The sequence below is a fragment of the Lissotriton helveticus genome, chromosome 2_1 (genome assembly GCF_964261635.1).
Source record: "Lissotriton helveticus chromosome 2_1, aLisHel1.1, whole genome shotgun sequence".
NCBI classification, from domain to species: domain Eukaryota; kingdom Metazoa; phylum Chordata; class Amphibia; order Caudata; family Salamandridae; genus Lissotriton; species Lissotriton helveticus.
In genome coordinates, this window is record NC_136059.1 from 605,467,171 (window position 1) to 605,484,343 (window position 17,173).

General features: G+C 43.1%; 1 protein-coding gene across 2 annotated transcripts in view; it reads left to right on the plus strand.

Annotated features, from left to right (window-relative positions):
• MSH3 (mutS homolog 3) overlaps positions 1 to 17,173 on the plus strand; it is a 1,953,894-nt gene that overhangs the window by 170,995 nt on the left and 1,765,726 nt on the right. For both annotated transcript variants that reach the window (XM_078675310.1, XM_078675311.1), the window contains exon 4: positions 7,776 to 7,988. In XM_078675310.1, the coding sequence (XP_078531436.1) occupies positions 7,776 to 7,988 (213 nt within the window). The remainder of the gene's footprint in view (positions 1 to 7,775; positions 7,989 to 17,173) is intronic.

Genomic DNA, 17,173 nt, shown 5'->3' on the forward strand with positions numbered 1-17,173 from the left:
CCCTGTTTGATCATTTAACCATTTCTTTGGGTACATACTATAAGAGGCAGATGTATGTACAGTCTCGCCATAATGTCTTAGATCAATGTCATGCACGATGATTTTGCAAAGTGTCATGTTTCTTTATTGCAAAATGCTAAAGTATTGTCCTGCTTATTGTTAGAAAACACTTTTGGAGGGTATTAGAACATGCTGTACAGCTTAAGGACTGATGGCCGACTTGTGGGGAGTGTTCTTATCATGACAGTTTTATTACAATTCTTCACTCCTGATACTGAAGAACTTTTTGTGCCCCTTCTGCAGATGTTTCTTACTTGGTAGATAGACCTTCTGTTGTGTTAATTTCAGATTGATCGGGGTGCAAAAATCAATTCCCTTTTTTACAAAATCTTCTTGATACTAGACTTCAGAATGATGTGTTAAGTGTAAGGTTGGATATTAATCCTGTTTAAGCCATGTGAGCTCTTTCCTCGTGCATCAGTGCTAATAATTGATTAGTAGCTGTAGGTTGTATGTAAATGGTGAAATGTCATGTTTTACTGGACTGATTTCTGCTTTTACCTCACAGAAGATTTCTTAGTCCACTATTATGAAAAATAATATTAGTAATTGTCTAGTTTCGAAGTACATTTTAGAACAAATTACCTCATTAGATATTGCACTTGTTTTGGGTCGGATTCTCTATTTGATAATGAACATGTTTTAATTATATCATTATTAACTATTATTATCCTTAAATCTTTTTAGAAGATGCTTGAATTGAATAACCATATTTTAATAATAATAAAAAAATAGTTTAGGATGAAAGAACACGCCACACTAAATCGATCCACAAAACCAACGCGAAAAGCAGATCTCCGGAACAGGCCTTGAGAGGCAGGGAATTGGCGATAGCTGCAACAGCTGCATTCAAAGACTCTGTCCCCCTATCCTTCCCGAAATCCTAGGAGGACACCACCATGTACTCAGACTCAGAGAATAGCCTTGCTTTCTTCCCCACTATTACCCCACCGACTGTGAACGATTTCCTGAGCTGAAACTGACTCTCTTGGGCCGCCCTGCCAAGTTGGAGACAATTTAAGAGTCGAAGAGGACACTGTAACTCAAATAACCTAACTGCCCCCAGCTTCTCTGTATCCTTTATATAAAATACTGGTCCGGTCACTCTAAAGGTGGTACACACACACACATACACACACACACTAACATGTGCTGTTAGATATAGGAGTCACCACCCCTAAAGCGAATGCAAACCGATATTAGAAGTGTTGTTAACACAGTTGTGTACTTGGGTTGGACCAGCATAGTTCTAGGACTGGACCTAGTGTTGGGTGTTGAAATGGGTTATTGGGAATCTAGCTTACCCCCTATCTCACGAAATACAGGGTTTCATACACAGGCTCGGATTTGTCTAGGAATTGACTATATACATACATGACCACGCCAGGAACGTATAATATAGTTACAGGGAGCGATAGAAGTTTGGGGTCAGTACACAAACTCCATAGAACACATGCATAGCCAAGCAGGTGTAAAGCACATTTTGCTTTATTACAGGAAAAGCAACTCACCGATTATGAGGCAACCGTACTTCGTAAGAAGTGGAGAGGCCAAGTGTTCACCACATCATAATCTGCCTTTACTAGGGGAGCAGCTATATGGGTTAGGCATGGGGTGCCGTTTGTAGCACTGGAAAAGCGTATACATGTACATGGCAGATATGTTGTTGTCCACAGCACGCTAGATGGCACTCACATTGTCGTAGGCAGTATATATGCCCCGAACCACGACCAAGACAAATTCTTAACAGGCCTCAACACAATACTAGCGGTCTGGGCGGGATTCCCATGGATGCTGGGAGGGGACTATAACACAGTTTTCGACATCCAGATGGATCTTCAGGGAGCAGTCCCGTTTAAGCAAGCGGAGGCCCTTCGCGGGTGGGCGGCGGGTTGGTCTCTAGGCACCCTAAGAATCCCAATAGTCGGGAATACTCCTTTTACTCCCCGCCCCATCAATTGCACACAAGATTGGATAGAATATTCTGCTCCCTTCCTATAGCAGGCTAAGTGACTCACTCCACATACATAGGGAAGACTTTCTCTGATCACAACCCACTGGAAGTAGTGATAATATGGGGTAGGATTCACACACTAGTCCCTACATGGAAGTTATAGCCACAAATGTTAGATGACTCTATCTTACAAGCCACCATAGTTTCGATAATCACTAACTACTTTAGAGAGAATGCCAATACCGCGTCCACGCGCCTTATAATTTGGGATGCATTTAAAACCGTCATTAGGGGCACTGCCATTAGCGCCACAGTAGGGACCAGGCAGAAAGTACATAATAACCTTAAGTCCATAGAAGATACTTTGAATAACGTTGAACAGGACGCGGTCAGCGACCCCTCCAAAAAAGAGGCGCTGCAAGAGGCTCGCATTCAGCATGCTGAATTACTCTAACGCCTACGTGTAATAAATTACCAAGCTCACACCCAACTTAAACATTCCGAGGCAGATAAATCGGGAGCGCTCCTTGCATGGTTATTGCAGGAACCCCCCACCCCTCTCCATTCCAATATTCCCATACATGAAATAACCAGACTAAATGGCACCACAGGGACCACACAACAAGAAATAAACACTGCATTCTGTGAATATTATGAGACACTGTACAAGGCCTCTGATAATACATCAAGCGAGCCCATAGGAGGCTTCCTACAAGATCCAAATTGTCCCCAGCTTTCAAAAGTAGAACACGATGATCTAATTGGTCCAATTACCAAAAGTGAAATTAAGGAGGCCATTCGAGACCTTCCACGTAATAAAACCCCAGGCCTTGAGGGCCTACCGGCAGAGTTCTATGACACTTTCTCGGATTTACTAATTCCTCATCTGGAGCAACTATACCAATCTGTGCTGGAGACTGGCAACCACCCCCCCTACCCCGCCCCCTCCCCCTTCCTCCCCTCACCGTCCCCCCCCCTCTCCATGCAAGCCTTGGGTACTTCCCTTCCAAAGCCTGGAAGAAACCGAACAGACATGTCAGGTTACCGCCCATTATCCCTTTTAACCACAGAATATAAGATCCTAAGCAAAATTCTGGCTCGTCAACTATTACCTTATTTATCACAACTTATACATGTTGACCAATGTGGCTTCGTCCCAGCCCGTAGTACTTCCCTGAATATAATATATTTATATCATGTAATGGAAGCAACTCCTGCTGGTTTGGTGGATGCTGGGTGTACCTCCCTTGACTTGCGCCAAGCTTTTTATATCCTCAATTGGGATTATATGATGATGGCTTTGGATAAATTTGGATTGCCGCCAAGCTATGTGAACTGGGTCAGACTACTATACACAGCCCCTACGGCACGCACCAGATCTGGAGTCCACGTCTTACGACTATACCAGGTGTGTCGGGGCACACTATGGGGCTGCCCGCTGTCACCATTGTTAGTGTTGACACTGGAGCCCCTTGCTATTAAGCTCAGGATGGAGGCTGAAGGAGTGGGAATACGGGTAGACAATACGACGCATGTGCTGTCTGGATAGGCGGATGCCCTTATATTGTACATTAGGGACTTATTGAATGACTTAGAGCCCATACCGAGTATATTTAAACAGTTCAAATACATCTCAAGCCTCGCCATAAATGAAACAAAGTTGCATGGGTTCTTTTTTGCCCCAGAGGAGCGCCCAGAGGCTTTCCGGTTTGGACAGCTTTCTATCTCAGTTGCCCCAAACACCTTTGGGAGTCCAGATACATAGATCCCCATCGGACTTATAGGAGAATAATTTGATGAAGGCAGTTAGGTGATTGCGCACCCATATTTCCTTACGGGTGTGGTTGCCCCTCTCAGTGATGGGTAGAATAACCATCTCCAAAATGGTTGTTCTTCTGTACTTACTATATTACTTCACAAATCGGCCAGTAATGATCCCTATCTCCCTTTTTAAAACATTGGATTCCCTGCTAGGGGAGCTCATCTGGGGACAAGGCCGTACAAGGGTTGGGTTGCCCAAACTACAGTTGGGGGTGGATAGAGGGAGACTGGGTGTACCTGACTTCCACACATATTGCTATGCAAGTCAACTGTAATGGCTAGTATATTGGCTTGCAGGACGTAACTTACACGAATTGGGCTACACAGCACATTCCCTACAATGAGGTACCTACACACTTTATTATAACCACAAAGTAAGAGTCCCCCTAAATCCTGCTTGTTATTACGGATAGCTCTGCCATATTGGAAGAAGTCCCTACAATACACCAATCAAAGACTCCCCATCTCTCCTAACACTACACGGAATTCCCACGCCCACAGGGGTTAGTCACTAGACGGACCCTGAGTGGGTGGTTACGAGTAGGGGTCTCTATGGTGGACACACTCTTTGAGAGTGGGAGACTGATGGACCATGAAAATTTTACTCTGAGTCAAGGAGCTCTGCGCTCTTTTTTTCATTTTGCATGGAGCCATGACCAGATACAAAACGAAGCATTGGGCACCAGATGGTGAAGAACCCCCGCAACACAAGCTGATATATGCTGTATATCTGATGGGCAAAGGTCTTATACAATGGCTATATAGGAGCACCCGAGCAAACGTGGGTACATCCCTATTAGTGTTAAGGGAGAAATGGTCTAGAGACCTGGGAAGGGACATTACGGACAAAGACTGGTCCTCTCTTCTGGAATTTCCTAAGAAGGTGACCCGTAACGCTAAATTCTAACTGATACAATATATGATATTACATTGGGCCTATCTCACTCCACACCGTATAAATTGTATATACTCTGAAGCCCGGGGTTGTTGCCCAGAATGCCAGACTGAAAATGGGGCATTGCTGCATATGCTCTGGACATGTCCATGTCTATGATGGTACTGGACTGAGTGTGAACAGATATTAGGAGACATTACAGGATATCTAATTGGGACACAATGGAACGCTGCAAATTGGGTCTCTACCACCGCCCTAAGGCACAAAAATTGCAGCTAAGATTTGCAGACTTTGCTCTTCTTGTAGCAAAGCGCTCCATTACCATGAGATGGAAGTCAACCTTCCCCCCAATCATACACACATGGCATGAGGAGGCAGTACGTTGGAGCAGAGCGGAAAGTGCAGTTATTAGAAGGGAGGAATATCTGGGTTTGAAGAAGACACAGATTTCTTTGGAATGGGATATAATTGTAGAGGCACTTCAGTCTGTTGAACTTTCTTGAGCATAAAATACAGAGAATATACACCCCTCAATAGCCACAGAGGCAGGATCTTCTTCCCTGTTCCATTCTAGATAGGAACCTAGTGATTCGAGTTGCACCACTACTTAACAGACCTCAATATGACGTGTATAACGAGTTAAGATTGAATCCAGAGATTGAATCATGTGTGCTGGGATGAGCAAGGAAGGCTGGGATGTTTGGGACTGTTTGTTAGTAGTTGTGAATGGAAGATACTTAGCAAGTAAATCACAACATTCCATAAGTTGATACGAAGAGGTTATTATCCTATTTCAACAGTAACAATATGTAGAATGCACCTCGATGAAACACGCATACTCATGTTAATATGTTGTCTAATGATTTGCCTGCGTAATGTTTTTGTAAATGCTATTTTATGACATGATATCGTATAAAATCAATATATTTATATATTTTTTTAAATAGTTTGGGATAATCAATACTGACTAGGCTAGTTGGGTGTTTCTCATTAACAAAACTCATTGATTTCAGTGTTCACTTACTTACAACTCTCATAGATTTTTAAGTTGCTTACTTTCTGCAGGTTGTGCTGTGCAAAGCATCCTGGTCTAATGTTTAACAATAAAAAAATGGATTTTCCTTAGTGATTACATGCATATTCCATTATCCATAGATGGTTAGGACTCAGAAATTACTCTTTCAAGCCATTCCTCTCTTTCTAGCCTTCGTAACGTGATACAGTCCATGTTTCTTAAAAGGAATGCATGTTAACAGGGTTGGTCCTCATTGCAGATGACAACCGACTCTGGACCTACTACTTACTCTAAGATCTTGCCTTAGATCAATCAATCCATCAATCAATGCATTTATAAAGCGCGCTACTTACCCGTGAGGGTCTCAAGGTGCTATGGGGGGCAGGGGGGGCTGCTACTGCTCGAAGAGCCAGGTCTTGAGGTGCTTCCTGAAGCTGAGATGGTCCTGGGTCAGTCGTAGGTGAGTGGGGAGGGAGTTCCAGGACCAGGTCAGAACCAAAGGCTTGAAATGTGAAAATTCTCTCTCAATAGCTCTTAAATTGGATATTCCAGATTGAGGTGTTGAAGTCTTGTATTTTACAACTTTGTGTACTGAACAAGTACTTTGCTAATTCAAGCCTCGCACCAGAGTTGTTTGGCCTTGACTATCCTACTCTTGTGCGACTAACCACTGTATCAGATTATGAATATATTATTTATTCATAATCTTGAGCTGCTGCAAATTGATATTGACTGCTGATTTTAAATATCCAGAAAATACGACAAATGTCACAACTAAATTTGTTGCCAATGTCCAAGAAAAAATACATCAATTTCTTGTTTTGGTACATTGAGCTGACCATTGACTGGCCTGTGTTTTTTGTCGCCAGGTGCCTGAAATATGCCAGAATGATTCCCGGGTTTAGAAGGGTCTGATCAATGCTTCTTTTGGCTTCCCACCTTAAAAATTAAGTACCAAATGCCTAGGGCCATATGTACAAAATCAAGAATTGCGATTTCCAAATTGCGATTCTTAAGCAAATCGCAATTAGGAAATCACAATTCCTAGTGTAAGAAAATGGACACATTTTAAATAGCGGTTCCTAGTCGGTCACAAATCAACCTACCTCATAAATATCAATGGGGTAGGTAACAGTTTACGACCCGTTAGGAATGATAGCCATCATAGAGATGCTGGCCTGATGGTGTCAGCAGACCACCATGTCTATGGTTGCTTTTTAATTAAGCAGTCTTATTTCATTTTTTAAAATGCAACCAATTTTCCTTAAAGAAAAACAGGATGATAGAAATAGACAAATTTAACTTTTATGTTTCATTTTATTAAGTAAGCGGTTGTCCATAGGACTACTGCAGGCTCTAAAAAATATTTTTATTCTCATTGTCCTAGTCAGTAAAAAAAATTGTTTTGTATCGGTGATCCTGGCGCAACACATTACCACATACCACTGCGATCCAGTAGTTGGAAAGGACAACCTAAACATGCCCCATCCAAATACCTAATCGCCTAACCAAATTACCAATTAGCAATTTAGCATTTGTACATATTTTTTCGCTCTTGCAAATGTGCCGATTCTGCCATTAGTCTCATTTACAACCTCAGAAAGGTCTTGTACATATTGCCATTAGTTATGCTGCTGACCCTTCTGTGGTTTTGTAAGAGTCTAACACAGAAGTAGTTCTAGATTAGCTGTGGACAACTGGCACTATAGGTGAACCTTTCAATTAATGCCCTCCCACGCTCATGATGAGGGCAATTTTTATTTGTCTTAATTTTTTTAAAACATTTTGTCCAAATGTTACTTGATGCACTACGCAACTGCCAAGGTCTCTGTCTTGAAGATCTAAATCTTATCTCATGGCCGTTAATTTCTGAACACAGTGCAGATATGTAATACTTTTACTGTCTAATAAGTGCCAAGGAGCCCATGAGTGGACAAGCACTTGAGAAAACACAGGTAACGCATGAACTAACATTACAGGGGTCTAATGAAACATTACAAATGTATATATTCTCTTTCATCTTTTTACAGGAAGTGGAACTTAGAGTTGACCAATGTGGTTCAATGCAGGAAAAAACTGAATACCCCAAACAATCTTCCGAAGCAAAACAGACTTGTAAGCGGTCCCGAAGCACATACACTCCTTTGGAATTACAGTACTTGAAAATCAAAGCAGAAAACAAAGATGCCATTCTGTGTGTGGAGTGTGGCTACAAGTACAGATTCTTTGGGGAGGATGCAGAGGTAATGATAGAAGTTGTAAAAGAACATTCATACAGAAATTATATTTTGCTACGAGTATGTAATCAAATACAACCCATTTAAAAATGACCATTTATGGATAGAACAAAATGTGAAATGTGGCTCTGTTATTACCAATAGACCTTGCGCAAACCCCATGTTTACAATCTTCATGTATAAGTTGTAATTTTAAAATACCATGCTGATTACTGAAAGTGCCTCTTCAATGCTGGAGGGTGTGTGTGCGTTTGTGTGTGTGCGTATGTGTCATAACAATATTACCAGACCTGCAGGTCTAGTGATTTGAATAAGCTACTCAGCTTAACTTTAATATGCTTGACCCCAAAATTGGTCTCACATTGTGTGATCCTAAGCAAATGTTTTATTTCACAGTCACCTTTTTCTTCATTATCTCAAATCAGAACGTCCTCAAATATGTGAGTTCAGCATGTTTTCTGTACAAACAACGATGTTGTTTGATTTACAAGACTAAACGTTTGCTCCATGTGATATAAATCCAGCCCACACATAGGGTACACATAAACCCTTGTATTTTAGTTCACTTATAGCATTGCCATCAGGGTGGTGGCAGGAATGTTTTTCAGTTCATGTTTAAAAACTCTCACATTTAATAAACATATTATTAAAGCATGATGCAGTAGCACACTGTCTGCATACTTTCCAATGAAATAGCCACACAGTTTTCCTCTGACATACAGATTTACTGAAAAACGATAGCATGCAAATGATGACGTGTGGAATTTGGGTTTCAGAAAATATTTGTCATTTGCCCATCACCGTGTAAACCGTTATCGTTTGTTTTGATCCTACTCTTTGTTTCTAGGCCACTTTAAAGACGGACCTTCTACAGCCTTTCATTTTACACTCCCTGTATAACAGCATGTTAGTCAGACAGTTCACTATACAAAATCTTCTAACTTCGTAGTCCGAGAAAAAAAAAGTAAACACCAATCTCCATAATAAAATAAGCAGCAATTTGTAAGAACATATAAGCTGACATTTGGCCTCTCTTGAACAACAGCAAATGTAACAGTATGAAAACAAGAGTTAAAGACATCTTTATTGGTAATTAGCATTCTGAATTAACAGAACACCTGATCTTTGCCTGAGGGAGCTCTCTCGCCAAACCTGGCCAGAAGGCCCTCAAATAGTATTATTATTATGCAACCATATGGCTGACAGCGTCTGATAACTGGTAGCAAAGACTATAGGGGTCTGTGGTGGTAGGAGCGGGAGGGTGAAACTTTGCCACAGTTGCTGATGCTTGGGGGTAGGTCGGAGCACGCTGTCTCGTATCTTATTAAAACCACAGTGGAGATCTGGGAGTGGGTGGCCCAGAGGGTTCTTCGCAGAGTCCCTTTCAGCAGGGAGCTGCAGTTGTGGGATCTCGCCCCCTTCCAACGTATAGACACTGACATGTCCATAGAACAATGGAGAGAAGGAGGGTGTCTGATAGCGAGAGATATTTATCCCATTGAAACCTTCATCACTTTCCAAGAAGCTCAGTACTCTTTTAGGATTGGACCATCCCACTTTCTACACTATGCTAAACTGGAGAGCATCACGAGGGCGGTGTGGACTGAGTTTCAAGTGGCCCCGTGGCCCTCAAGGATCCTTGATGGTCTCATTGGATACAGGGAAGGGTGTCACTTAACACCTTAGGAGCTAGTAAACAAACCTCCCCAGTGCTGCGCTGTCCATTATCCAGTGCTGAACTGGACGTCCAGCGGTCGCACGCAGCACTGGGGAGGTAGTGCCCGTGACGACCGTTGGCCGACGGCAGCACCTAAAGGGTTAATTATGCTCTTTCACAAGGCCCTGCAAGTCTGGTACCCCCAACGCTCCATTCTCCAGGTTCCTTCTAAGTACTGCCAGTGCCACCCTACTATGTTTCTCCACCCACATTAGACAGACAAACAAGCTATCCAGCATGCATATGAATTTAGACCCTACCGGGACAAGAGAATTCTGCACGAGGTACTGGCAACATGGGAGGAAGACATCTTTGCCACGGTTGCCATACTCATTATTGAAGGAGGGAGAGGGTCAATGCATATTTGTTTGGTGTGAAATGAGCTCTGAATATAGCTCTCTAGCCAGACATAAAAAGGAGTGAAGAGTAAAGAGAAGGTTAGAAGAGGGAAAAGGAGATAAAATGCATACTTCTGCAGATTGTGCTGTTCCACTACAGTGTATGCTGTACCCCAGCAAACTCTTCTGTGCTCCTTCAGGCCTTGAAAAATGTATAAGCCCACTCGCAATGGCAAGTCAGATTTTAGCAGGTCTGTTCTGGCGAGTGAACATAATCTGGAAAGGAACAAGTGTTCTGTTCATTCAGAAAGTGAATGAGCAATAAAGATGCTTTTAAATCTCGTTTTTATCGTGACACATTTGCTACCTGTTCAAGGGAAGAGGTGAAATGTTAGTTTGTCTTTTTACTAAGTGCCGCTTTGAAAATGGATTTTATTTTTGTTTCTCTAACTACAGTTAGATGTTTTTGTGAAGTGACTTGTCTGACATTCATTGTGAAACAAAAGGCTGTAAGATATCAGTATTTTCTAACATAATATTTAACCCATTCCATGCGTCGGATGGCCAGGATTCGTCCTACTCCATAGTGCTCCTGTGGTCAGACAGCTCCCGGCTGTCTGCGCACATAGCACTGGAAATCCCTCTGGTGCTGCCAGCCCCAGCTCCCGATGCTGTTCTGATTGTTTCAGTGAAATGACGATCAGCACGCATGGAGCGCTGACGTAATTTCACTGACACCAAAACTGAAATGAGCCGATCAGCTCATTTCATTTTCATTGCCTACGTGCTTGTGGGGCTATCTTAGCCCCCCAGCACGTAGGCAGACGTGAAAGGTGTTGTTGGAAAGGGTAGAACTCCCCTTTCCAATGGTACCCCTCCATAGTAGAGCTCTGCTTGGGGATCACCTCAGGACAGCAAACCCATAAGCATGGATTCACTACTAATCACCAGGGAAGGGGGGAGAGGCCCCTTGGGCAAGGGGATTTGCTCCAATCCCCTCAATGTTTTCCCCAAAATTCAGTCTTTCTGTCCTCCCCTGGGAGACAGATGGGGGCAGTAGCCTCCAATCTGTCCCACCAGGAAGAGGGGGGGGGGGGGGCCTGGAAGCACACTATGCACTAGGGATTGTTTTTCTTATATATGTAGGGCGGGGGGCTGCCCAGAATGGGCATGCAAATGCCCCCACCCCGAAAACAATATGACACAGTCATCCGGGCCTAAATCCTTCATTTTTTTGATCACCATGACTTTACAGTTTGGGCCCAGCCATATGCAAATCAGTCTTGAACCTGCGCCCAATGGGAACAATCCAGCCCGAACTGCCAAGCCAGACTGTTCGCACAAGGAACAGGGTCAAGACTGATTTGCATATGGCTGGGTCCAAACTGGGGTGGTGTGGTGAGCAATAGAATGATGGATTTAACCCAGATCCTTGTGACTGGTGGTGAATGTTTGTATTGTCCAGCATTCTGTCCATCACCTGTTTCTTTTTCATATATCTCCCTTTTTTTAGGCACACATTTTGGCTGCTTCATTAATATTTTTAGACTCATCTGCCCCCAAGCAGGAAACCAGGGAAAGTTTGTGTATGTGTTTTCTGACCTTTGGGTGGCATTTTGCTGGAGGTGTGTGCGGACTTGCACTTGGCCAACGGAGTGTCTGGACTCACAATTGATCACAGTAGATTGGCGCTTGCCTGGTGGTGTGCGTGGACTGGCGCTTGGCTGGCGGTATATGTGAACTGGTACTTCGCTGACAGTGTGCATGGCTGGTGCTTGGCTGGCGGTGTGCAGATATGGCGCTTGGCTGGCGGTGTACGTGGACTGACGCTTGGCTGACTGTGTGCATGGAGGCCGCTTGGCTGGTGGTGTGCAGATATGGCGCTTGGCTGGCGATGTACATTGATGTTGCTCGACTGGCGGTGTGCATTGATGATGCTTCGCTTGCAGTGTGCGTGGGTTGCGATTGGCTGGCGGTGTGGGCGGGTGGCACTTGGCTTTTGCTGTGTGTGGGCTAACTCTTGGCTGGCGGTGTGGCTTGCATGGATTTTCCTACCTAGAATCCCCTGCAAACCTCAAATTTACTCACCAAGTCAAATTTTCCTCACATTGTTTTGTGGGAAAATTGTAGGATCACTGCGCAAGCACAAATTTCCTACCACTCGGCGTTCTGCTTGGTCTTCCGACAAACATGATGCCTCACTTGTGTGGGTGTCCAAAGTAGCAGCAGCCTAAAACCGTTAAAGACAAACTGCCCTTTTGGACCTGCTTTGGGTCCTGCTCAATTTCTACACGTTTTTGTGCCTTCCATATCACAGGCACTTCACTTGGCCCATTCATACAAGTAAAGTATCATTATTATCACAGCACTGAGGGGAACGTTGAGTTATAGGAAATTTATGCTGTGCAGTGATCCCACAACATTCCCACACAGAAGTTAGTGGAAATTAGCTAATTGTGAGGTTTGCAGCAGATTTTTCGATCCATGTAAGCCACACCTCCCTGGAATCCCCGGGTGTCTAGTTTTCAGACACGTCTGGGTTTTTCCTGTTCTCCTAGATGTCTGCAAGCCTGGGACCCAAAACACAGGTGCCCGCCTATATATTACAAAACAACCTGGTTTTTCAAGGGGGTCACCTGTGTTTTTGGTTCAGGGCTCAGCCGCCATTTAGGGAAACCTGCCCAACACAGGCATTTCTGAAAACTAGACAGCCGGGGGAGACCAGAAAGGTGTGGTTTGCATTGATCCCCCAACAATTTTCTACCCAGTATCCCCTGCAAACCTCAAATTCTGCTAAAACAAATCTCATTTTCCATATGTTTCTGGGTTGGAAATCTGTGGGCTCACCGGGCCTGCACACATTTCCTACCACCCAGGATTCCCCCAGGTCTCCTGATAAAAATGCTACCACACTTGTGTGGGTGGGCCAAGTGCCTGCTACAGGAAAGGACCCAGCACAAATTGTGGAGACATAAAAATATCAATCACAAAACAACCTGGTTCTTCGAGGGGATCCCTAGTGTTTTTTGTCCTGGGCTTACCGGACATTTAGGGAATCCTGCAAACCCAGACATTTCTGAAACTAGATACCCAGGGGAGTCCAGGGAGGTGTGGCTTGCATTGATCTGCCAACATTTTCCTACCCAGAATCCCCTGCAAATCTCAAATCCAGCTAAAAAATACAATTTTCCTTACAATTCTGTGTGGGAAAGCCTTGTGATCACTGGGCCCGCACATATTTCCTACCACCCATCATACCACCAGGTCTCCTGATAAAAATGCTACCTTACTTGTGTGGGTGTGCCAAGGGCCTGCTACAGGAAAGGACCTAAAACAAATTGTGGAGCCATCAAAATTATTTATCACAAAACGACCTTGTTTTGCAAGGGAGTTACCTGCGTTTTTGGTCCTGGCGGTCACCTAGGCAAACCTACCTAACCCAGAAAACTGCACAACCGGGGGAGTCCTGGGAGGTATTGCTTGTGTGGACTTCAACGTTTTCCTACCCAGAATTCCCGGCAAACCTCAAATTTAGCTGAAAAAACAAACATTTTCTAACAGTACAGTAGAATATTTTATTAATACCAAATGACTTTCTATTCATTTCCGCCTTCCAAATGTAAGACCATGTGTAAAATAAGAAGTCATTTTGAAAAATGTCCTCTAATTCACATGCTTGTATGGGTACCCACAATTTCGGAGATGTCCAAATAACTACTGCAGCTAAACTTAATATTTGGTTCCCTTTTCGAAAATACATAGGTGTCCTAGATACCTAAATTTCACTCTTCATATTTTACCAAATGAATTGCTATATACCCGGTACACAATGAAAAACCATTACAGGGTGCAGCTTAGTTATTAGCTCTGGGTACCTCGGGTTCTTGGTGAACCTACAAGTCCTACATATCACCACAACCAGAAGGGTCGTGCGGACGTAACAGTATATTGCTTTAAAATATGTGCCAGTCTTAGAAGAAGTTACAGGTAAAAATGTTGGCACCAATGGCTCAATTTCAATTTGTTTTTTATTTCAACTGTTCGCTTCTATAGGAAAACCTTGAAGGATCTACGTAAATGACCCTATGCTGGATTTAGAATTGTGTCTACTTTTCAGAAATGAATGCTGACAAAAGTCTGCCTGTTCCTTAAAGCTGAAAATATGGTTATTTTAGCATCACAGGCCCTGTGTCGATACCATTTGCAAGGAACAAAACAGACACTTTCTTCTGCAGCACGTTTTCAGATTTCTTTTCCCTAAAAATTGCTGTATTTTGGCTAATTTCTATTTCCCCTTCAAGGGGAATTCACAAACCCTGGATACCTTTAGAATCCCCAAGATGTTGGAAGAAAATGCCGCAAATTTGACATGGATACCTTATGTGGACAAAACGATACAGGGGCCTAAGCGCAAACTACCCCAAATACCCCAAAAAAAGGCTTAGCACGAGAGCTAGGAGGCCTAGCAGTGATGGGGTTAAAATATTTGTAAATACATAGTACAAGTATTTCAAAATATATCAGGAAATACGAAAGCACAATTTTTCGTAATTGAGAAATGTGATGCAGGCAAAGATTTAAATAGGAGCAAATCAAATCAAAACTATTTACTTGGTGATATGCAAATGATATTCACAGAAACTCGATTTCTAAACATTATTGTTGCACGTTTATATTTTTATCAGTAAAACCACATTTCAGTGGGAAATTTTGTGGCTATTTCAAAGTAAAATCTGTTGAATGCAAATTACAGTGTGCTACCAATTAATGCTTTAGTTATGTATTTATTAAACGTGATAGGTTATAAACATGATTTGGGAAACATGCCGACCTCTGCCCAGATGACAATGCTGTTAATGAACCAGAAGGCAAGTCGGATGTCATGTGTATCCTATATGTGGCTAGTAAGTCAAACAAACAAGGTTTTTGTACAGCAGACATGCTGAACTCATATCTGAATGTGTTCTCAAATTTGATGAGGAAGTAAATGGCAGCTCAGTGAATTAAAATATTTGCCCAGGATCACATAATTTGAAACCAGTTTATAGGTTGAGAGCATTACAATTAAGTTGAGGACATTATTTAAGTCAATAGACCTATAGGTCTAGTAATATATGAATGATTTTTTGATGGCTGTTCTTCAGTCTACACAGTATTCCTGCAGCCATCTCTTCTGTGCTTCATCAGTTTGCGTTGTGCTTTTGCAATGAAGCTTCTGGCGTGCTCTTGTAGCCTATGCCATGGTCCTGCAATCTATGACTTTCCCCTGCATCTGTGTCATGCTCTTACAGTCTGATCGGTGCTATTGCAGTCTATACTATGCACCTGTAGTTTCTGTCACCCCTCTTAAGTCTATGCTGTTTTTCTGCAATCAAGAAAGCAAACTAAATACATTTGTACTGTCTATATCGTAACAGGGATACATGGGTCTGATACAAATTGTAAGGACCTGTGCCCGTGTGTTATCAGATAGTAGTTGGTTCCCGGTTCTCTTCCACTGTCTCCACACATCAGCATATTGGTCAGCTGCTTCATTTCTTTAACCACAGAATTTAGTTTCCTCTGCTTTCCTTCTCTCCAGTAGCGGACTGGCCACTTTGCCAACAGGGCATTTTACCAGGATGCTGGGTGCCCGGAGGGTGATTTCATCTCCCACTGGGACTGGTGGAAGCCACCCTGGTATTAATAATCAACATTGCTGACGCAATTAATTTAATAATTTTGAATTATATAACAGCGTGCTGTGGTATTCAGCTAAGAATAATGATTCAAGCTATGGGTAATGGTTCACATGGAGAAATGAGCCTCAGCAACATAAGTAAGGGACTCGTGCCCAGGGTTTCGAAAACCAGAAGAGCAGGCCAGTTTTATTTAAATTAATAAAAAAAAATATATACTGCCTGTTTAGGGCAGACTGAGCCACTGTAAGACAGGCAGCTACTGCTAATTGGCATAATATGAAAGTAGCACACTTTTAACAATGGAGCAGCATGCTGTTGGCACATTATATTTCTGGTGAGAAAAGAAAGCTTGGAGGATATGGAGAGGTGATTGGTGCAAACAAACCCACCAGTCAGGTTAGCAGGAGTAGTAATAATCTGTAAACATTATTCTGATGTTTAGTTAAGACTGCTGAATCCACACCTTTTGAGCATTCAGCAAGCGACAGGCTGGATTTGGAAATTTTCAAATAGTACACCTGCGTGCTGGTAGGTGGTGTTGTGCATCTCCACACCAACATTGTTTTTTTCCGGAAATGATGTACGGAGCCGCATGTAAGCGCCACACGTGCATGCTGAGTCAGTTCTTATCTGTCTGCTCCAGATACGCATCCTGAGCTACCCCTTGTCTCTTCACAAGACCGCTCTTTTCAGGTTAACAGAAAAATTCCAGTGTGCAAAGAAAATGTCACTTTCTAAAACTACAGGGTTCAAACTTTGTTGGGACTGTTGTAAGCAAATTTCTGTGACAGATCCCCATCAAGTAATGCCTGTGGTGCTTGATGTCGGAGCACAATTCTAGGGCCTGTACTGAATTCACTCAGATAAATCCAAGGGCACCTGGGACTGTGAGGTGAATTTATACGTGCCAAGCACCGGAAGACTCCAAGCCATGGTAGGTCAAGCTCAAAAGGAAGAAATTTTGTTTTGGTCTAAGTACTCTGGTAGTCAAAAAAGAAGCACAAGAAGCCCAAGCCGGGTTTGGCACCTTCCAGCAACTCTCTAGCTGCAGGCAAGACACTCCCTCTGAGTCGATCCTGAATCTTGTCCAGACGGACCCCGGATTTCGGGGTCCATTGGTGATGCTGCCGCAAATCCAAGGTTTTTGTGAGACTATACTGCATCTTTTTGCCATATTGCTGGATTCCTCAAGGGTGTCTCTGGGCCTCAAGTAGGCATAAGGTGCTGATAAACAGGGCCCATGTTGAACAGACAGATAGCTTGGTACCCATCTCTAGGTGATTTCGGTATTCCTGGCGCAGCATCTGACACCGGAAATCTTGCTAGTTGAGGCATCCACCTGCAAAGTCCACCCTAATGCTTTCCTTACTGCTCCACTGGACTTGAAATCTAAATGCTTCGAAAAATTATTTTAGTGTATGTTTTCCTCCACCACATTGCCTTGCACTTGGCCAA